Below are 21,867 nucleotides of genomic sequence, written 5' to 3' on the forward strand. Positions count from 1 at the left end.
AAAGGATATATCTAACTTTCATTTCAAACTACTTTGAATGTATATGCTAGATCTTCTGGTGTAATCTAATTCTGTGTATTTGATCAGTGTTTTGAGGCTTTTCTGAACATTTCTTACTGAAAATGTATGTTTATTTAATTTTTGTATTTCAGGCTATTCAAGTCAATTTGTAATTCTTGTAGTTTGTCCAAATGCTGTGACAAAAAAAATCCCAAATTGGAACGTTGTATATTTTGTTAACTGCTGCGCCTCATCTACCCGAGTGTACATTTTAAATACTTAACAGCTTTTAACATTATGTTTTATTGTGCGTTTTTATTCTGAGTCATGTGATATACAGTATATAGTGGTGCAACTTACTCATAAACTTATTAAACTACATACTAGGCTGACAAATGGGTTCATTTACATGCAAAAAAAAAAACCCATACAAGATTCAAAATGAGTACATTTTATTTTTAGAGAATCCCAATGAGACAACACATTTCCACTTTAGTCGAACAGATTGATCTTTATTTCTTTGTTAACAATCAATAAACATTGTGGGGGAAACAAGTCCTCTGCACCTGGTTTTTCCGCCACCTGTAGAGAATAAGAACACTTTTAATAAACAGACAACATTTTTATTTATCTGATTATAACGAGTTAATTCGCTCAGACATCCAAGGAAGGTTTGAGCCATCTTTGGTCTCTCGACCTCTGGTGGAAACTACGAATGGCAGGAAGAAGCTTCATCACAGCGACCTTTATAGATCACGCTCGTTAAAGAACACACGTACCAGGGAGGAACCCCCTCCAGCGGGTCCATTAAAGCATGGCGAGCCCCGACGTCACCCTGAAACAGACACGTAAAGGTAGGTTAGGTTTAGAGCTAAATATAATTCATAACATTTCATTTTCTGCTTTAAATTCGCTCAGACATCCAAGGAAGGTTTGAACCATCTTTGGTCTCTCGACCTCTGGTGGAAACTACGAATGGCAGGAAGAAGCTTCATCACAGCGAATAAAACGTAGAGTTTAAGCCCAAAAACGGACGGAAAAAAATAGTTTATTTCATATAAATTATGCAAAAAAGCTAAACTTAATTTGTTTTTGGCCAAATACAAGTATTTAGGTACACCAACTAAGTAGAGGAAAGTCACTGAATGTTTTCAAAGAGAAAGGCTCCTTTAAATACCAAATTTAGGGACTTTCCAGGAGCAGATTAGCTCAAGTCCAAGACCCAACAGGACGCATTAACAGTAAAGAAACAGCAGGCTTTACTGAATCTTGTTTCATTAATTAAAAAAGGATTAACATTTTTTAAAACCCTTTTTTGCAAAACGTTGATTCCATAAGCTACTGTAAATAAAGTATATTTAGTTTGAATACACACCTGCCGTTCTTCAGGTGATGCGCACAGCCTTCTCAAATCCAGCCTGCAAAACATTTCAAACACGCATTTAGTCACAAGAAATATTTTTAAAAGCAATGTTCCAGCTTTCTGTCGGTCGCTCAGACATCCAAGGAAGGTTTGAGCCATCTTCGGTCTCTCGACCTCTGGTGGAAACTACGAATGGCAGGAAGAAGCTTCATCACAGCGACAAAAACGTACATTTACAGTCAAATAATTCATGAGTAAGTACCGGTTTCACAGGCGTGGATCAGCAGCTGTGAGGGGTCTGTTCTGTTTCACTGCGCCACATTAAACCTGAGAGACATGGAGAACAAGTCAGTCCTGAAGGAGACGATACAGGATCAAGGTTTAAAAACACACATTTATTATTCGCTCAGACATCCAAGGAAGGTTTGAGCCATCTTCGGTCTCTCGACCTCTGGTGGAAACTACGAATGGCAGGAAGAAGCTTCATCACAGCGAATAAGAGACATATTTTAAGATTTAAATAACTACAGATTAAAACCTGCTCACCTGTGTTCAGGTTAATCATTTCTGCTTGGTGACAAATTCATCCCAGGTGATCACCAGCGTCACTACGGTGGCCCGAAGGGTCATTTCTCTCCAGCGCTGATGGTCCTCTGTTAGAGGAAGAGCAGATCTTTATATTTGGGAAGCTTTGAAGCAGTGGCAATAATGAACAAGACATGTATAGGCCTCAAACTAGGATTTAAACAATGAAAATACACTTTTTATTGCACAAAGAGAGAGCGCTCAGACATCCAAGGAAGGTTTGAGCCATCTTTGGTCTCTCGACCTCTGGTGGAAACTACGAATGGCAGGAAGAAGCTTCATCACAGCGCAGAACTCTCCAATAAAAGAATAATAAAACTCATTTAAAATGTTCTAACCTGGTGTGGACTTCAGGCGTCAGCTCAGAGATGAAGGAGCACCTGGAGACAGTCATGGTGGACCTGGGAAATAAAATATACACATTTAATAAAATGTTTATTGAAAGGCAGAAGTAAAAAAACATCTGAGTTTAAGTGCCAGATTTCGCGGTTTAAAAAGGGACTCAGTGATTGGCCAACCGCTTAGAGAAGTCCCGCCCCTTAGCCAATCATGTACAATGTGTTGAATCAAAGGCAGGATTAAAAAAAATGTAATAGGAAATGCTTTAATCAAAACCTAATAATTACAAGGTCGGTCCTTCATGAAGTGTGATGAACCATCAAATATTATTGCATGGTGGTCATTTAGCCTGCTACTGAACTTACATTAGTTTTATTTCCGCGATAAATGACAAATTAAGAGAGGTTTTTATTTATTGTGAAGCTGTAGTGAGATGCTGGGCACTACCATGTGGTCATCTGTAGGAAACCCATTTAAAGCTAAATTAAAAAAAATCTTATATACCCAGTTTAATTCAATGTACTAAAAATAAAGCAGATCCAATAACAAATGTCACGATTTAAATACTTTTTTAGCCTATTTAACAACCACGTTTTAACACGAGCGTCACTGCACATTTAATTAATACGGATTTAAAGCCAGTTAAAAGACTTTCAATTAATCCACAAAACTACATCTCGGTTAAAAACAACGTGTTGAAAAGTTCGGCGTTTTTTGATCCTGTGACAATCTAACATCATCCGTTAAATAACCTGATCATCTGTGATATATTTTCTATATTTAACTTCCATATATTGTTATTAAAATGTTAAATGTGATATTTAACGATAAAATCTGATATTTAAGGTTATATTCACCGTTTATTTCCGAGAGCTTCGAGAACCTGCGTCGCTTTCTGGTGGAAGTGACTGAAGAAACGCCGCTCTCTGTATTTATAGCATCATGGCGTGGGGACCATCTTCATGAAGACGCACCGCCACCTAGCGGTCCGGAGTGAGAACTACACGCTAACCGCAAATTACAAATATAACATGTTTATTATGCATTTTTAATTCCGTATCATATGTCCAAAATATCTGAAAATATATAAAAATAGGAAAAATACATTTGAGTAGTGCTCATTATAAAACATGGTTGTTTCGCTTTTAAAAGGACTACATTTAATAATAGTTATGCAGTATAAAATAACATTTCTAAATTACAAAGAGCTAGATAAAGTAGTTAGACATATTTCATTGTAGTATGACTATAAGCAAATCAATAGTATGAATTGAATTCAAATATATTATTTTCATAAGTATTTTCTTATTTGCATAAAGACGATTACAATTATTTTTGTATCATACTATGTATATATGTGTTTGTTGTGTGTGTAATAATAACAATAACAATAATAATAATAATAATAAATCATATTAAAGAAATGAGTGCATGTAAAAGTGTAAATTATACAATTTCTGTGACATCGGTGAAGTCAGAGGGGAGAGAGACATGTGACAAACAGAGAGGGAATCATCCGCCTGCACGTCACATCACTGACAGACATATCGACCAATCACATACCTCAATTTCGCCTTCTCTTGCTCCTGATTGGTCGACATTTCAGCAAGCCCTTTAAAGCCCTCTTCTCACCTCTCTCTCTCTCTCTCTCTCTCTCTCTCTCTCCTTCCCCCCCCTCCACCCTCATTGCCTGGTGCTGCTGCAAGCTGCTGGTGTTGCCGTGACGATGATATCCTCCCCCCCTCCCACACACACAACACACACACACACACACACACACACACACACACACACACACACACACACACACACACACACACACACACACACACACACTCTCACACACACACACACACACACACACACACACTTGCACACACTGTAGAGAGCAGAGGGAGCGAACAGGAGGATATCATGTTGCGATGGCTGCAAAACAGGAGAACATGGTGAGTGCTGGCTCTCTGATTTTGGGGGTGAGGATGGGATGGAGGAATGTTTTGGGGGAGACAGCAGCATCTGTAGCATGTTGTGGGCGGGGGGGAGACGGGTGAGGAGAGGAGGAGAGGGGGGGAGGAAATGAGGATGCGGATTGCAGCCACCTTTAGCATCAGAGCCAATACGTGTGTGTGTGTGTGTGTGTGTGTGTGTGTGTGTGTGTGTGTGTGTGTGTGTGTGTGTGTGTGTGTGTGCGTGCATTCTCAGGCCTGTATGCACTGACCGTTAGCATCCTGAGTGCTAGCAGTAACAGGAGGTACGTCACTCCATGTGAACAGAAACTGGGCGATTCCTCTCAGATATTTTCAGATCAGGATGGATTTTCAGGAACATATGGGCCACAGTGGTTTAATGAAGAGGAAGAGCTAAGGTTTATTTTTGGGAAAGTCAATCAAATTACCAAGAGACACAGACATGCAAGACATGGAAATAAAAGAGAGAGGTGAAAGCAGATAGAGAGAAAATACCCCGAAAAACGACCAGAAAGAGACTGTGATTAGCTGCAAAACGACCAAGAGAAGATCAGATATGAGGACCCCTTAACAACCACAAAGTGATGAAATATGACTATTAATACAACTGAGAAGACATGTTAAACAGCCTCAAAGATACAAAAACCACCGAAAGGAAACGTAAAGCGAAGAACAAGTGCAAAACGATCACAGAGACACAAAATCACTAAAAGAGGGACCACAAAGAGACAGATACCATACAGAAAGAGAGAGAGGAATGGAAAACACCCCAAAACCACTGCAGAGAGACACAGAAGACACCAAAAACTACCAGAAAGAGAATTTGAATAGGTGCAAGTCAACTGGAAATATACAATATGCTACTTCAGACAGGAGAAACCTACAAGCTGACCAGCAATAGACTGAACATGTCAGCAGAGACCCACTTAAAAACCAGAAAAAGAGGCAAAACGAGACACGAAATGAAGACAAAGACATGGTTAACGACTAAGACAACAAACATAACCAGCAAAGACCAAATGAGACTGAAAACCACCGAAACGAGACACAAAACGACATCAAATAGGGAGCAGAACGGCAGCAAAAGACGACAAAATAATCACAGATATGCAGAAACAACTACAACAGTAAAACAAACACATGGAAACAACTTAGAGATTACCGAAAACAAACAGGAAGAGACGACAACAACAATAAAATCAGTGCAGAGACACAAACGGACCACAAGTAAAGAAGAAACGAGGAGAAAAGATGGAGGTCAAATAACAGATGTCTGCTGTCTGCTGACATCATCCAGAAAACAAACTGAAACAACTGAAATAAATAAAGGGTCAATTATCTCTCCATCTGTATAGGTGACAGTTACAAACAGACACCAGAATCACAAGGCTCACACACACACACACACACACACACACACACACACACACACACACACACACACACACACACACACACACACACACACACACACACACACACACAGCATTGTACTGCAGAGAATCCATGAATGAAGTGTGGGGGTTAGATTATGTCTGAGCATTGGAGAATAAAACTGTGAGTATGTGTATGTCTGTGTGTGTGTGTGTGTGTGTGTGTGTGTGTGTGTGTGTGTGTGTGTGTGTGTGTGTGTGTGTGTGTGTCTGTGTGTGTGTGTGTGTGTGTGTGTCTGTGTGTGTGTGTGTGTGTGTGTGTGTGTGTGTGTGTGTGTGTGTGTGTGTGTGTGTGTGTGTGTCTTCAATCCCTCCCCTTATAAATGATTCATGGGAATGTAACTGTGCTCTTATTTGATATTAAATCCTACACAGATAATAGAAAATGTAATATCAATCAGGACTATAAATATAGACTATAGTAAAAAAAATCATGTTTAGCATTTAATGTTTTTAAAAGTAGAAATTTAGTAACAAATGAAATCAGAAATTCGAAATTTAGATAAAAATTCTGAAGTTTGAAAAGAAAATCAAAAGGAAAAAAGATTGGGAGACAAAAGTTTGTCAGAGTAAGAAGAATAGTAAAAATATTGAAAATTAAAAAATGAAAATACGTTAAAATTATGATAAGATTCAATAACAACAAAAATAATATCTAAATTAATATTGTAATGTTTGTAAATCAAATATCATTTATAACAACAATAATAACACACACACACACACACACACACACACACACACACACACACACACACACACACACACACACACACACACACACACACACACACACACACACACACACACACACACACACAGCTAAATCCGGGATTTTAGGATTACTACACTTTTAGTTGCACCCCCCCAAGCTCTTTTACATAGTCTGTTCCCATGGAAACCACATCCTTGCACCCCCCCCCCCCCCCACCACCACTTTCTCTCCATCACTTTGAAGATTTTGGTGTGACCTACATTTCCACATCCCTGCTCCCCGTCTCTCTTTACCCCTCCTCCTGCACTCCCCCCCGTCTGTGGATCGAACCATCTGTTCCTCAGCCTGCTGCACAAACGGGGCGTACCATCTGGGAGATAATTAGGGGGGTCTGATTGGAACAAACATATGGGAGTTCCGACAGTGGTTGTGTGTTGATTACAACATTCTGTATGGAGACATGTCCCAGTAGAGACTCTACATACTGATATACACCTGAACATCAGCAGGAGAGGACTCTTTAAAGTAGAGACTCTACATACTGATATACACCTGAACATCAGCAGGAGAGGACTCTTTAAAGTAGAGACACTACATACTGATATACACCTGAACATCAGCAGGAGAGGACTCTTTAAAGTAGAGACTCTACATACTGATATACACCTGAACATCAGCAGGAGAGGACTCTTTAAAGTAGAGACACTACATACTGATATACACCTGAACATCAGCAGGAGAGGACTCTTTAAAGTAGAGACTCTACATACTGATATACACCTGAACATCAGCAGGAGAGGACTCTTTAAAGTACAGACTCTACATACTGATATACACCTGAACATCAGCAGGAGAGGACTCTTTAAAGTACAGACTCTACATACTGATATACACCTGAACATCAGCAAGAGAGGACTCTTTAAAGTGGAGACTCTACATACTGATATACACCTGAACATCAGCAGGAGAGGACTCTTTAAAGTAGAGACTCTACGTACTGATATACACCTGAACATCAGCAGGAGAGGACTCTTTAAAGTAGAGACTCTACATACTGATATACACCTGAACATCAGCAGGAGAGGACTCTTTAAAGTAGAGACTCTACATTCTGATATACACCTGAACATCAGCAGGAGAGGACTCTTTAAAGTAGAGACTCTACATACTGATATACACCTGAACATCAGCAGGATAGGACTCTTTAAAGTAGAGACACTACATACTGATATACACCTGAACATCAGCAGGAGAGGACTCTTTAAAGTAGAGACACTACATACTGATATACACCTGAACATCAGCAGGAGAGGACTCTTTAAAGTAGAGGACTCTTTATAATAAAGCAGATTTCCTGCTGTGTTCCTCTGTTCCCTCTGCAGGCTGTCCTCCGTTTGAACCCTGTCAATTGAAGTCTGGAACTTTCCGCTGAAGGAGAGTCTACATTCGGTGAGGAATACCTGCAGGATGATCATGGCTCTAGGCTGAGATAATCAAGCTTTGTCAGAAAAAGTACCCGGCCCCAAAATAAGGGGTGCCATAAGGGGTGTTTTCGGAGCCCACCCCAGATGGATCCCCAGCAACACTCCCCAGACAGCAGCAGTGAGGAGTGCACAGTCCTGGAGGTCCCCCCCACTGGGAGAAACGACTGCCCCCAGCATGCAGGGAAGGTAGGAGTTTTTATTGTTACTATTATCATTAATATTTAGTTTTTATTATTATTATTAAATATTATTTAATTGTATCTGGAATAAACTTTTATCCCCCACCCCGGCTCCCCCTCAGGTGGCGGAGGTGTACTGCTCGTCCTGTGAGTGTGTGATGTGTGAGGAGTGTGTGCAGCAGCACGACCAGCAACATCCGCAGCAGCCACTCCTGCAGATCCTGCAGCAGCAGCGCAGCATCCTGCAGGAGGCGCAGGGGGCCGCACACAGCAGGTGGGGGGCGCTACATTCACTCACCCCGTTACACAGGGTCTGATGGAGTGTGGAGACTCAACCGTTCTGTGTTTTCTTGAATGTTTCTTCATATTTCCTCTCCTGTATTTTGATTTCCCTGAAGACTCCCTGAGATCTCGGACGCGCTGTCCTTCGTCCGGGAGATCCTGCAGCAGCTGACCAATCAGAGAGCTTCCATCGAGGAGGACATCCAATCGAGCTTCGAGGATCTCCACAAGCAGCTGGACGTCCGGAAGAGCGTCCTGCTGATGGAGCTGGAGGTCACCTACGGCCTCAAGCAGAAGGTAAAACACACACCAGACATAATGAGACTTAATATCTGAGAAATGCTCGGACTTGGATTTACTTTGAAATATTTTCCGACTTTTTTTGTACGTTTTTCTTGACTAAAGAATTCAATGTTTGTTTTCAGCTTTGTTTTCAGCTTTTTTCAGTAAACTCTACTTTGCATTGTCTGAAGACTTTTTTAAAAGTGTAATTTTTCGGGTTCGTTTTAAAGATATTTTTACACATTTTTGACTTCTTCCATCGTATTTTGCTAATAAACGATAAACTATGACTTATATATTTTAACTTACCATACTTAGACTTTATTTATGACATTTATTGCAGTTAAATACTTTTTAGAAAATGTCGACAAACTATTGTTTGACTTTTGATATTTCTTAATAAGCTATAATATTTTAAATCATTTGATTTACTTTGACGTTTTCATGATATTATCGATTGTGTCTCCAGGTGCTCCAGGCCCAGGTGGAGAGCCTGGTCCGGGGGGAGGGGGACCTCTCGGCCTCCCTCTCCCAGGTGGAGGAGGCTCTGGCTGAGGAGGCGTGTGCCGCCGGGATGCAGGCGGAGCAGCAGCTGCAGCAGCGGCTCGGGGATCTGGCCGGCCTCCGCCTGAACTGCCAGCCGCAGGAGAACGACCAGCTGGACCTGATCCTGGAGACCGACGGGCTCCGGAAGTCCATCCACAACCTGGGGACCATCGTCACCACCAGGTCAGTCAAAAACATACTGGGTAGAAAAAGCATTTTATGAAGTAACACCACTTCCATGGGTGGAGGAGGATCAAGGATAAAAGTATGAAGGCTGGAAAGTACGGAAGAGCGTGCTCCATCCATCCTTTTTTACCAACACACAATACTATGAATCTTTGCCATTTCTTTTATATTTTAAACTTTTTAAAATACATTTTCCGACATATTAACTTTTTTGGATAATTTTCTATATTTTTAGTTTTTTTAAAAGTCTGTTTTTTGTTTATTATTTTCAAACGTTATCGTATTTTTTATATACTTAACTGAGAAGAAATATACAGTCTGCTCTGATTGGTTAGATGGCAGGGCTCGGTTGTGATAGGTCAACTGCTTAGAAATGTCCCGCCCCTTAACCTATCCTGTACAATGTGTTTGCGCACTAGCCAATAGGAGCGCGAGTGTTCTGTAGTGATGTCACTGTGTTCCCTGACTTTGGGATTTTAGACCATTTACATGCACTAAAATCTATAGAACACACGAGAGAGGGAAAACCACAAAGCAGAATAGGACTCTTCCAGGTTTTGATATTCAGTGCTTTGTTCTAAATGTAAACATGGAACTGTTCAACTCTTTTAAGTACTTGATAATATCCCAAAAAGTGATTTGACTAAATGTTCTTACCACTTGACTGTGCTCATCTTCCTCCTCAGCGCGGTGGCGAGCCAGAGCGAGGCCATGGGCGCCGGTCTGGAGCAGTGCATTGTGGGACATCCCGCCTCTGTTACCATTGTGACGAGAGACAAGTCAGGGGGAGCGTGCAAGAGCGGCAACGCCATCCTGTCCGCGGAGGTCAGTCTTCACACTGAAAAGGTTGTGTAATTCTGTGGAAACGTATAAGCCGTATAACCAGACGTTCCCCGGGTGTGTGGTCCAGGTTTTCACGCCAGACGGCAGCATCGTGGACGGGGAGATATTGGACCACAAGAATGGGACGTACGAGTTCGTTTACACGGTGCCGAAGGAGGGCGACTTCTCCTTGGCTCTGCGTCTGTACGACCAGCACATCAAAGGAAGCCCCTTCAAGCTGACCGTCAACAAGTTCCTGGAGACCGAAGTGGAGGTGGGTGGTAAAATATTCATCACATCTTTCTGACTTACAATTCTCCAAATGTTGGGAACAGGGGTACTCAATATGTTCAAGTTATCTTGCATCCGATAACTTCTTCCTACGGATTCCTGTCCTTCTGCAGGTGTCCCCCTCCACCACCACAGCAACCAACTCCGCAGCCTACGCCACCCCCTCCACGGGCTCCTCTGAGGGGGCAAAGCGACGAGGCAAGTCCCCCGGCCAGAAGAAGAAGGGCTCCAAGAGGGCCAGCAGCGCCCTGGGGACCCCGCGACGCAAAACCCAGAACCCCATCGAGGACGATCTGATGTTCAGGATCGGTACGACGTCACATCACAGCAATCAATAAAACATCTCTAGCGTGCATTTTCCATGAGGCTGCACGGACTTTTTCAGGCTTGAACTTCAATTTTCTGCAGGAACGAAGGGGAGGAATAAAGGAGAGTTCACCAACCTGCAAGGAGTGGCTGCTTCCTCCAGTGGCCGGATCCTGATCGCTGACAGCAACAATCAGTGTGTCCAGGTAAATCACTTCTCACTAAAAGATAACAACTTATTTCTCCAGATGGTACCGATGTGAGGCTATGGTTGAGGTTTATAAGTTAAGGTATGCATTGAGTCTATAAGGGTTCTCACCAATGTCTATCCCGTCCAGATTTTCTCCAATGAGGGGGATTTTAAGAGTCGCTTTGGTGTTCGGGGGCGCTCTCCAGGCCAGTTGCAGCGTCCCACCGGCGTGGCCGTGCACCCCACCGGTGATATCATCATCGCCGACTACGACAACAAGTGGGTCAGCATCTTCTCCAGCGAGGGAAAGTACAAGGTAGGAGGCTTTGAGCTCTGAGGGAAGGAAGGACTTCCTGTAAGCATCTGAAAATACATCCCATTTTAATGCCACATGTTCTTACTGGTGTAATGTAACTAAGTAAACTTCTCGCAAGTCCGATTTTAGGTAAGAATAAAACCGGCTATTACAACTTTTACTTTTGAAAGTAAATTATAACACCAATACTTTTGTACTTTTACCTAATTAAGATTTTGAATGCAATACTTATATTACAGTATTGAGTGTTGTTCCTTTGATCTGAAAAAAACGACTTCTTCAGGGACTGGATTATCTGACGCATAAAACGTTTGTAAAAACTCACACGTTTTGGTGTTCTGTTGAGTGATTTTTCCCTCTCGTTCGTCATATTTTCTGCCAATCCAGACGAAGCTTGGCTCCGGTAGACTGATGGGGCCAAAGGGCGTGTCCGTGGACCAGGAAGGTCATGTGATCGTGGTTGACAACAAGGCGTGCACCGTCTTCATCTTCCAGCTGACTGGCAAGCTCGTCTCCAAGTTTGGAAGTCGAGGAAACGGTGACAAGCAATTTGCAGGTAGGGTTTCAAAGAGATGGAAGAGCCACAGGACAAAAGTCTGACAGTGAGGCCCAGGTGTAACGGTTCATAGACCAATTTTGCGGTTATTTCATTTGTCTAAGGACTCACTATGCATAGAAACAGTTTTCTCTAAGAAGCAAAATCGTTCCTCAGTAGAGCAGCAGCTGAAGTTGAAGTTTACACACTAGAACTACTTGTTGTTACAGTTAAAGTATTCCCCAGAAAGCACTGCAGTTTAAGATGAAGTGCAATCACTGAAACAGGATGATGTCCGCAGTTGAGATATCACTAAAAATGCAAAAACTGGAAGCAGTTCATATTATGAGATCTGAAAGCAGGTGAGGTACCCGTTGACTTCTATTACCTGAAAGTGCATGTTGAAGGGTTCGCAGAAGCACTGAAAGCATAATCTGTTTCTGTTCAAAGGTCCACACTTTGCGGCAGTCAACAAGAACAACGAGATCATCGTGACTGACTTCCATAACCACTCTGTCAAGGTAGACCCAGCCATTCCTGCAGACTACCTGAACCCTTCCTTCGGTATCTAAAGTCTGTTTCTCAAGAACACCGTGAATTTGAATCTTGATCTCTTTTCTGTCAGGTTTTCACTCCGGAGGGCGAGCTGGTGATGAAATTTGGCTCTAATGGCGAGGGAAACGGCCAGTTCAACGCTCCCACTGGTGTAGCTGTGGACGTCAATGGGAACATCATCGTAGCCGACTGGGGAAACAGCAGAATACAGGTACAGCGTGTCATCACAAGAAGCCCCTACTTTGGTAGTTTGTGCAGAAATCCAACCTCTTTCTCTCGCTCTGTTGAAACATTTCCAGGTGTTTGACGGTAGCGGGTCCTTTCTATCCTACATCAACACGTCCGCGGACCCTCTGTACGGACCCCAGGGTCTGGCTTTGACCTCAGACGGACACGTGGTCGTAGCTGACTCTGGAAACCACTGCTTCAAAGTCTACCGCTACCTGCAATGATGGAGGATTGGAGGAAAGGCGGTTGGAGGGAGTGGTTGTTGGGAGTGAAGGGATATGGTGCACGTTGTCAAATTTCTAGGAATAATTGCATGAACCTCTACCATCACACTGGAAGAAGGGATGGGTATATGAAAAAGGAGGAAGCAAAGAAGAAGGATTAGCCATCATTACATCAAAAGACCACATCGAAACTATGATCCAGTTCTGTCCTCTTTAAAGATTTCCATCATCAGCTATCGTGTGAACCAGTGAATCGCAGATAACGGTGGGACAGCAACCGGTCTTTGAACTACATATTCTTAAAGTTTAAAGAGCTATGAAGACAGAGGAGGGAATGAAAAGATGGTGGATTCAAGGGTTTGCTGCCCTCGTGAAAAATCGGGAAATATCGCAGATTTGACGCAAGTAAAAACAGTTATGCAACAACTGATTCATGATGTCACTCTCTATAAGTCCCACTTACTCCCAGTGTGGCATTAATAGAAAAGGAAAAGGGAGGAACAACAAAGAAAGGTTGCAAGAGGAGGTGAAAAAGGTATTGGGAACCACTGCTTCCTAAACCCAAAGCGGAGAAGAGGATCAAAGAAAGGTGTGTGTATAAATGAAGGCTTCTGTTTGGGAAGGAACTGATCAGAAAAATGAAAGGGTTTCTAATGTTCTGCCCCGTGGCGTGGTGTGTGACATCAACTCTAACATGTGGAAGCTAACATTAACTACCCACTTTTGGAGCTTGTCAGGACGCCCTCGAGCAAAGCACTTCCAGCAGAAGAAGACTTCAGTGAACGTTGAAATCTGTAAATATGCAACAAGAACTCCTTAAGAAGGGAAGACGGTGATGTTGAATATTGTTGGACTAAGACACTCGGCCACTTTCAGCCTGTGGTCCGTTGTTTGTGCATTAGGATTGTCTGAATACGGAATGTTTAAATTGAGTTTCTTGTCATATGCTCGTATTCTTTAGGCAATAGATTCATCGTTAGAAATGATTGCTTGACTGTGATGCTGATTGTCTGTATGACTGCTCCGATTGGTTGATTGACACGATAGATTGACACGGGCACCATTGTCTAGTCTGTGCTTGGTTTGATTGTTTTTTTTTCATGAGGAATCTGTTGCAAAGGAGAAAAAAGAAGGTCTATAAATCTATCCTATATATTTGTGAGAACACCTTTAAATAATATTGTGTAAAATGCTCAAATCAACCGATATACACACGCTCTCATTTCTGCTTGCCGTCTCAGTAGCGAAAAACAAGAAGAAGGAACGGGTTTCCTGAAAGTCCCCATTCATTCGTTAACATCGCCCAGGCTTCTAGAATGTTCGGAGAATTCCGAGAGAAGTGTCCACGCGTTCTTTCATCTTTCTGAAAACGAGGCCACGGTGTCCGATCAGCATGCCTCTGTATTTTGTGATCGTCTTCATCAAACTGACGGTTTATTAAACTGTAGGAAATGCAGTTTAGCAAACATTCATTAGCTCCTGAGTTTACAGTTAAGGACACGACACCGATGTTATGTCGTGAAGTGCTTTTCAACAGAAGGAATAAACAAAGCATTTACAATGATTATTCGACAGGCAACGAAAGCATTGAAGTTACTCACACGAGCGTTCAGTGACAGCTTTGGCTAACAGAGGCTAGCGCGAGAAATTCCCGTGTGATCGAATAGCCTCGTTGCACGGTAACCGTAAATTCTACTTCCGCTGTTACTGTATGCGCTTCTAAACTTCCGGTGTGATATCGGTGAACGTCAAACATGGCGAGTTTCTACACTAGATGCCTGCAGGATCTCCCAAACATTTCCACCTCAGATGTCCACCGACTTGTTCGGATGGGCAGTTCTACACCGAAGAGCAAACGTGATAAGGGATACAAAATGTACCTATCCAGTTATATCGACAATTATGAAGGTAAGTTGTAACTATGGCACAATATTATTGTAGCTACATAGCTAACATTAGCGCTTACATAGTGATATTACTGTGGTAATAGCTTTACTTACTTTTATAATTTAACGTGGTCTTTGCTCGACTTTTCAATGTTCAATGTCCAAAATCCTCCGACGCAAGGCTTCGTTGTCCTCAACCAAGTCACTTGCTCGTATCACCGTTTGTGGCAACACCGAGTAGTCGTGGTCAGTAGCTACAGCCGCGATTTCCATCTCGTTGTCAGAGACATCGGGACTCTCCACATCTGGCCGCGGGCGCCTCTCCCAAACACTCGGTCTAGGTGCCGATAGCTCAAACCCGTTCCAAGAAAACAGAACAGGGACTGATCCCTTTTGGAGTTTTCTTAGTCCCCCGGCTGTCACGACAAAATCTGTGCTTTTAAAGTGCCTACTGCAGACCTTTGAATGTTTCGTCGGACTGAAATTATCCCTTCGGATTCTCCTCAGCCACTCGGCCCGTACCGCCGGGTCAACGGGAAATGAATGAAAGGAAAGTAGCTTATTGTACCTCGAAGAATTCGTACACTGAGGTACACAACAGTGCAGTGCCGATGTCCCCACCCTTTGAAAGGTCAGTCGTCTTTCTTTTATTGTGAACACACTCATTGTACACTTCTAAATAGTAAAAGCCGGTTACCGGTATCCAGCTGTCAAACGCTATCATAACACGGAAGTGTTCGACCGGAAGTTTAGACGCGCATACAAGTAACAGCGGAAGTAGAATTTACGGTTACCGTGCAAGGAGGCTATAGTAAACGTTACGTCAGTTATTGCGTCATGATATTTATCTATTTATTGATCTTGTTTACCATTTGATTGTTTTCCAGCATGTGCATTGAAATTCTTAAGTGCCCATTACATTCCTTCTTTTTGTACATTTTGCCCGTTATGTTGAATCCAAATATGATTGTTGTTATTGATAGACTTTATACTGACTGTTGTGAGCGGACAAATCAGCGCCTTTCAAGTTTTGTTCTATTTTTATTTGTCAGATCAAAGTAGGCATTCTGCGTGGGGAAAACAATGAAGCTAGCCAATAAGAAAAGCAGCTTGTTAGCATTGCATTGCTGATTGAAACCAATGGACATGTTTGTGATCTTTGACATGTTTGGTGTTTGTACAACAAGCTAACTCGTTAGCTTGTTGTACAAACACCAAACTTATAAACTGTAATGTGTCCAAGTAAGGACATTTATTTTGAAGACTTAATACTTTCAAAACTAGGTAAATGCTAACTTACGTTGGTTTCAATGCTGAATGCTAACAATGCTCTTCCTGTGATATGTTCGATAAGACATTGATTTGAATGAGCTGCCAGGAGTCCTTTCCATAACTGTGCTGATTGTCGGTTTAAAGTGCTTCCTCCAATAGTGTCGCTGAATCTCACATAGTGCTGATCAACAGCCGAGGGGAGATTTGTGGCGCTATTGATTGTTCGGACTAAATCAGGTTGTGTTTCATAAAGTAATCTGGGCCTTGTTTGCTGGACACTCAGCCTTACTGTCAGTAATACATGAATGTCGTTTCAAAGTGGGTGTGATGGAATTGCCTTCTCACTAATCTTGAAATGTATCGCAAAAATAACCGAGAGATAGTGAACGACCATTTCAAACACACTTCAAAGGAGTACACATCCATTTGGGGTAACGTCCTACGTGGATTGGGTGTGTGTCATTGTTGGATTGCCACCACTCGACGAAAACCATTGTAGACCAGTTACGGTTTTACTGTCCTTAAAGTAATGAAATCTTTCATCGTCACATGCCTGCTCTCTCTCGCTCTCTCCTTCTGTATTTACTATATGTCTGTTAAGTGTTATGGACTGTCTCTTTAACATTCACTCCCACTCTCAACGCTACAATAAAGCATTCCTTCCTAAATAATCTCCTTTATTTGAACGTGGAACCTTTTTCAGGACCTTGAAGAAGTGAAACACATTACCCACATTGTTAAAGGATGAGAAATGACACTTCAGGGAGATATACATAACGATGTGCATTTATTATCAAACCAGGATCACACACTTCTGGATAACTCACCCAGCAAATCACACACACAAACATGCATTACACACACAGCAATCCTTGTTTATTCGGTCATTTGCATGCCCACTAGCTACTGAATGTGACCTGCATGCTTTTGGAAACAACCGTTTTGCATTTCCCCACGTCTGAGCACAGGCATCTTCTAATATACATATCAGGTATTTAAATCCCCCTGAATGCGTGACTCTGATTAACAACCCATACCACTCATCCCACAATATAAGATCCACACAACACACATTTCACAAAACCTTAAAAGTGCTCTTCAACGATCAGGCCTTTGACTTCAAATCAACAACTTCAAAAAAAGTTTAAAACAATGTCGTCTCCTTATCGAAACCTGACCATTACCCACAATGCAACTCTACTAACAACATAGGAGCTATTTCTAACTGGTAATTAAAGCAACCACCATCAACCCGAGAGAACGTTCTTCAGGACATCACGCTGATTAAACTATATTGTGAGTCTGAACCCGACGTACACCACTAATAAATATACACAGGGTTCAGCAACCCATTATTCCGAAGAACCGTTTTTACTTTATTTCATTACTGGTGTAATTATTAGTAGCTCAGGTAAACTTCAGACATCATTTACATGTAGAATAAAACGTTAGAATCACTCAAGCTTGTTTTAGAGCTTATTTTCAGGCATATCTCCAAAACCATTCTTAGGGAACAGTAAATGCTGACTCACTTCAGTGTTTGAAGTACCACCTTGCAACAACATCCGTTTTATTAATCCACCATTTGAATTTGCAAACTAGCTAAATTGATTGAAGTTGTAAAAAATTCAAATTGCATTTCTCAGAAACCTGCTACGCAAACGTCCTGGTGTGAACATTTCTCATTTACTAAATAGGCGCTAGGCTCACAGACAGGTTCTTTCCATACCTTGACTCAGCAACACAACAGTTTTCTTTCCCTGTGCAGATACAGCAGTGGTAACACCAGACTGGCGGGCACGTTGAACACTCCTGAACACGACAAAATTATACAGACGTCCCTTTCCCTCAGAAAAGCTGAGGTAAACAGACTCAGAGAAACAATCAGACCTGCTATCCACAGCCACAGCACTCCTGCTATGGCTGTGATGGTATAGAACGCTCTCTGCTTTGATTGGTCGACCTTCTTCTTTTTCTCCCCGCCTTGGTCCCCCGGCCCTATGCGAATCAGAACACAGAGGGTAGAGAGGCTGCAGAAGGACACGAGTAAGGAGGCGAAGACTAAAGCGCATAAAAATGGGACGATTGGCAAACCAGGCAGGTAATGAGCGGAGAATCCCATCATTCCACAGACCAGCAGCCAAACGCAGCCAATGCTGATGTTTCTGATCCTCAGCCCACGCTCGCTTCTCAGCCCCAGGTAAATGATGGGGTGAACAACAGCCAGGTATCGCTCCACACAGGTGAGGGCGTTAAAGAAGACCTCTCCAAAGAAAGTGAAGACAGTAAGAACGACTGCTACATCCTGAAGCCTTGGGAGTTCAGCATATGAGCCCCACAATGAGCAAAGCGTCCCCAAGCCAAAAATCGGACTCATGGCACTCAGGTGGAAGGTGACCATGTCGGAGTGGCTCGTTGTTTTGAAGGAACGCTGACGCCTCCATCGTTGGTGACCCAGGTGGAAGACGAAGGTGCAAACGGGCAGGAGGAGGATCACTTTTATGACCATGATGCTGTTTGCGATGTGTCTGCCAAATGTGGTGCTGCTGCAAAAGCCGTGCAAAAGACTGCTCGAGTTGGATGTGGAAGAGGAGTTAGCTGCCATGTCTTCTGTATGACTTCTGTATTGACCTGAGGAGAATGAGAAAAATAAGAACAGAGGAGCTGGCAGTGCCCAATGAAATATCAATTTTCATATTCAACATGTTGCTCGTTATGTTTGTGGTGACCGTCTGGACTGATGGCCGTCCGTCTGGGCTGGTGATTTCTTAAGAACTTCCTCTAGGTACAAAAGTCCATTTTAACTCAAGGAGGAACTGATCAGAAAATGATGAAGTGATCTTTGACTTTCCTTTTTGTCAGAAACAGAGTTGTTATTTCTAATGATTTCTGGTTGGTTACTTACCAATGGAGAGGAACAGACCTGTGTTTGAATACTGAATTATTTTGCTCATTACAAACATTTTAACTGACATCAGTTTTCCATTACGGGACACTCACCCTGCTCAGTGTTGTCTCTGATGGTCCTTATCCCGCGTCTCCAAGCTCACAGTCCTGTTGAGGAGGCGCGAGTGAACGATAAGCCAGTCAGTGTGATGAAGCGTTAGAGCTGTTAGACTGGGATGGATTACACTCTTCATATTTCCATATCAGGATCTGTGCATCCATCACGTCTCACTGGATTCAAATGATCCTCAGCGTTCATTCAAATTCAGCATTGTCCCGCACAGAGCAGTTTGGGAGCAAATCTGCTTTATTTGCTTATTAATAAACTTCAACACAAACAGTTCCAGTATGCATGACCCCAGCCATCCCCATCAACAGCTGTGATGAAGGCCTTCGACCCCCCCATCAGCCAGAGGAAATGTAATGTAATGTAGAAGTGTGTTTTCAGTAGGGCTGTCACTATGTCAGTGTTTTATTTGTTTACATTTTGAAATGTTTAGACATTTAATTCCCAATAAACAGTTTGTTGGCCCAAGACATGGACACATCACACCAGGGTCATATCCAGGACGGCTCGACAGCGGCTCTTCTTCCTCCGCAGGCTGCGGAAGTTCAACATGGACTCCAGGATACTCTGCAACTTCTACAGGTGCACCATCGAGAGTATCCTGACTGGCTGCATCACCGCCTGGTATGGCAGTTGCACCGCCCTCAACCGTAAGACTCTACAGAGGGTGGTGAAAACTGCTCAGCACATCACCAGGACGGAGCTGCCATCCATGGAGGACCTCTACACCCAGCGGTGTAGGAAGAAGGCCGGTAGGATATTAAAGGACCCCCATCACCCCAGCACCAATCTGTTCTGTCTGCTGCCGTCTGGCAGACGGTACCGCAGCATCCGGACCAAGACCACCAGACTCAGAGACAGTTTTATACCACAGGCTATAAGACTGCTGAACTCCTGAGCTATGTCTACTCACATCTGTTTATAGTACACACATCTATATATTATACATATCTGCCATATACATCTGTTATACGTAATATGTGCATCTGTCCATACCTCCTCATTCAACAGAGTAAAGTGTGTAAATACTCTCAATGTATTCCACATATGTATATATTTCACATCCTCAAATCTTTACTGTTGTTATTGTAAATATTCTTCTCTCTTTTTGCACCATTTTATTTATCTTATCTGCACCATGTATGTGGAGTTGTTGGAGGAGCATGGGACATAAGATTTTCGTTTCATACGCTGTATCTGCTGTGCATATGACCAATAACACCTTGAAACCTTTGCTTCATTTACTATGGGGTTACATTTATACACTTACTGCATGTTTTACACATTTACTAAATATGTTATTCAATCCATGTTCTGTTTACTACCTTCGTATTACACGTTCAACCCTGTTTCTGTTGTATTGTGTTAGCTGGAGCAATAGTCAGGTCTGCCAAACATTTACATGGAGTCTGCAAAGTTCCACTCAAACTGACAGAGAAAAATGAGGATCTTAAAAAGCAAAGCGTATCGTCTCTTCTCCACGCTCATGCTCTCAACTTCTCTTTGCATATATACTGTACAAACAAATTAAACCCTACACACACACACACACACACACACACACACACACACACACACACACACACACACACACACACACACACACACACACACACACACACACACACACACACACACACAGAGATACACCCACTATTGTTTGGACTAAGAACCTCCAGACAGCCTGTGAAGACACCGGAGAAAGGAGATCAGGAACCAACACGTTTGGTGAGATGGGAATTTCATTTTGGATGTTTTATGACTTTAAGGACTATTTATTTATATATGTATATATTGTATTTTTACGATGATTGGTCCAATTACAAACCAAGTTATAACCTAAAATATTGTTGTTAAATATATTATAAATATTGGGCTTGCATTGATTTCATTGTTGGTAATCTGCGGGGCACGTCGTCAATAAAACATCAGACAGCGCTGCACAGTTCATAGCAAAAGTCCAATCCCAAACAAACGCATACCTTCAAACAAAATGTACAACAAAAAGACTGTTCATACCAATTTTGAGATATTTCTTTAAGTGTTTTTTAATAATTGTACCAGTTTTCGGGGGTTTGTGGCACCAGTCAAGATATCCCAGGTCCAAATCGTGGGTAAAAATCCCTGAGGAGAGCCTTAGGCTAAGGAGCCTGAAAATGGATGAACCCGGGGGAATCAGAGCATTCTAACCCAGAAATAGGCTCCAAATTGGGGGAAATGATCAATATTTGCCTTGAAAACATGTGCTTAAAAGGACCCTGTATCTGAGTCTTCTTGATTGTTTTGTAACCATCGATTATACATTTTCCGTTCAGTCATATTAACAAGTCACGCCTCCAGGGATTGCAAGGTAGCTTGTTGGTGGTCTTCAGCTATTTGATAGAATTGCCATCAAACATTGAAACCCGGCTCAGGATGAGTTGTGAACACTTTGGTGATTAACTGACTTTTTGACATTTGTATTTGTCTATTTTTTGACTAAATGCTTTTGAAACTAGTTCCCATTTGCCCATTTTCTGTACTGCTTAGAGCAAATGCTATCATGCTAAGGGGCTAATCTAAGATAATCACTTCCCTGGTACACATCCACATGTTAGCATGACTGCTACCACACAGTTGATTTTTGTCTCTCCCCTCCTCTTCAGGCGTCTTCTGTTAAAAATGTCCATCAATCATTCATCCTCCACCAATGACTCTCTCCCTCATCTGTCTGCCTCCTTTGACTGCACCATTACTGGCTACCTGCAATTGGCCACTATCCTTACCAACATCATCTTCCTTTTCCCTCTCTCCGTCTTTGTCCTCCATCTTGGATTCCAGCGATGGAAACAACAGCGATGTGGTTCCTCAGCGGCGGTCACGAGTCTC

At 42.4% G+C, this 21,867-nt stretch overlaps 1 protein-coding gene, 1 long non-coding RNA gene and 5 other non-coding genes across 7 annotated transcripts; 1 reads left to right on the forward strand and 6 right to left on the reverse strand.

Annotated features, from left to right (window-relative positions):
- Positions 1–435: 435 nt before the first annotated feature.
- On the reverse strand, positions 436–3,224 carry LOC134876230 (uncharacterized). Its single transcript, XR_010167375.1, has 7 exons — positions 3,145–3,224; positions 2,287–2,349; positions 1,910–2,016; positions 1,626–1,690; positions 1,376–1,418; positions 780–835; positions 436–582 (listed from the first exon to the last, which is right to left on the reverse strand). It is a non-coding gene; the product is annotated as an uncharacterized LOC134876230 (long non-coding RNA).
- LOC134876373 (small nucleolar RNA SNORD14) lies at positions 651–743 on the reverse strand. Its single transcript, XR_010167421.1, has one exon. It is a non-coding gene; the product is annotated as a small nucleolar RNA SNORD14 (small nucleolar RNA).
- On the reverse strand, positions 911–1,003 carry LOC134876374 (small nucleolar RNA SNORD14). Its single transcript, XR_010167422.1, has one exon. It is a non-coding gene; the product is annotated as a small nucleolar RNA SNORD14 (small nucleolar RNA).
- Positions 1,491–1,583, reverse strand: LOC134876375 (small nucleolar RNA SNORD14). The gene has a single exon (XR_010167423.1). It is a non-coding gene; the product is annotated as a small nucleolar RNA SNORD14 (small nucleolar RNA).
- On the reverse strand, positions 1,766–1,858 carry LOC134876377 (small nucleolar RNA SNORD14). Its single transcript, XR_010167425.1, has one exon. It is a non-coding gene; the product is annotated as a small nucleolar RNA SNORD14 (small nucleolar RNA).
- On the reverse strand, positions 2,146–2,238 carry LOC134876378 (small nucleolar RNA SNORD14). Its single transcript, XR_010167426.1, has one exon. It is a non-coding gene; the product is annotated as a small nucleolar RNA SNORD14 (small nucleolar RNA).
- Positions 3,225–4,122: 898 nt separating the features above from the next.
- trim2b (tripartite motif containing 2b) lies at positions 4,123–14,489 on the forward strand. The gene is made up of 14 exons (XM_063901057.1): positions 4,123–4,233; positions 7,785–8,072; positions 8,188–8,339; positions 8,464–8,644; positions 9,099–9,358; positions 10,048–10,186; positions 10,272–10,457; positions 10,588–10,783; positions 10,883–10,986; positions 11,119–11,286; positions 11,674–11,842; positions 12,272–12,342; positions 12,447–12,587; positions 12,676–14,489. Exons 2-14 carry the CDS (start codon positions 7,971–7,973, stop codon positions 12,826–12,828), a joined length of 2,022 nt encoding a protein of 673 aa, XP_063757127.1. The 5' UTR covers positions 4,123–4,233; positions 7,785–7,970; the 3' UTR covers positions 12,829–14,489.
- The last annotated feature ends 7,378 nt before the right edge of the window (positions 14,490–21,867 follow it).

This window comes from Eleginops maclovinus, chromosome 14, assembly GCF_036324505.1.
Source record: "Eleginops maclovinus isolate JMC-PN-2008 ecotype Puerto Natales chromosome 14, JC_Emac_rtc_rv5, whole genome shotgun sequence".
Classification (NCBI taxonomy): domain Eukaryota; kingdom Metazoa; phylum Chordata; class Actinopteri; order Perciformes; family Eleginopidae; genus Eleginops; species Eleginops maclovinus.

What these genes read in the sequence shown, in the direction of transcription:
- trim2b (XM_063901057.1), top strand. Translation starts at nt 7,971, where the DNA reads ATGGATCCCCAGCAACACTCCCCAGACAGCAGCAGTGAGGAGTGCACA. An exon ending in GGGACCATCGTCACCACCAG is followed by an intron (nt 9,359 to 10,047) that starts GTCAGTCAAAAA and finishes CTTCCTCCTCAG; the next exon opens with CGCGGTGGCGAGCCAGAGCG. An exon ending in GCAACAATCAGTGTGTCCAG is followed by an intron (nt 10,987 to 11,118) that starts GTAAATCACTTC and finishes TATCCCGTCCAG; the next exon opens with ATTTTCTCCAATGAGGGGGA.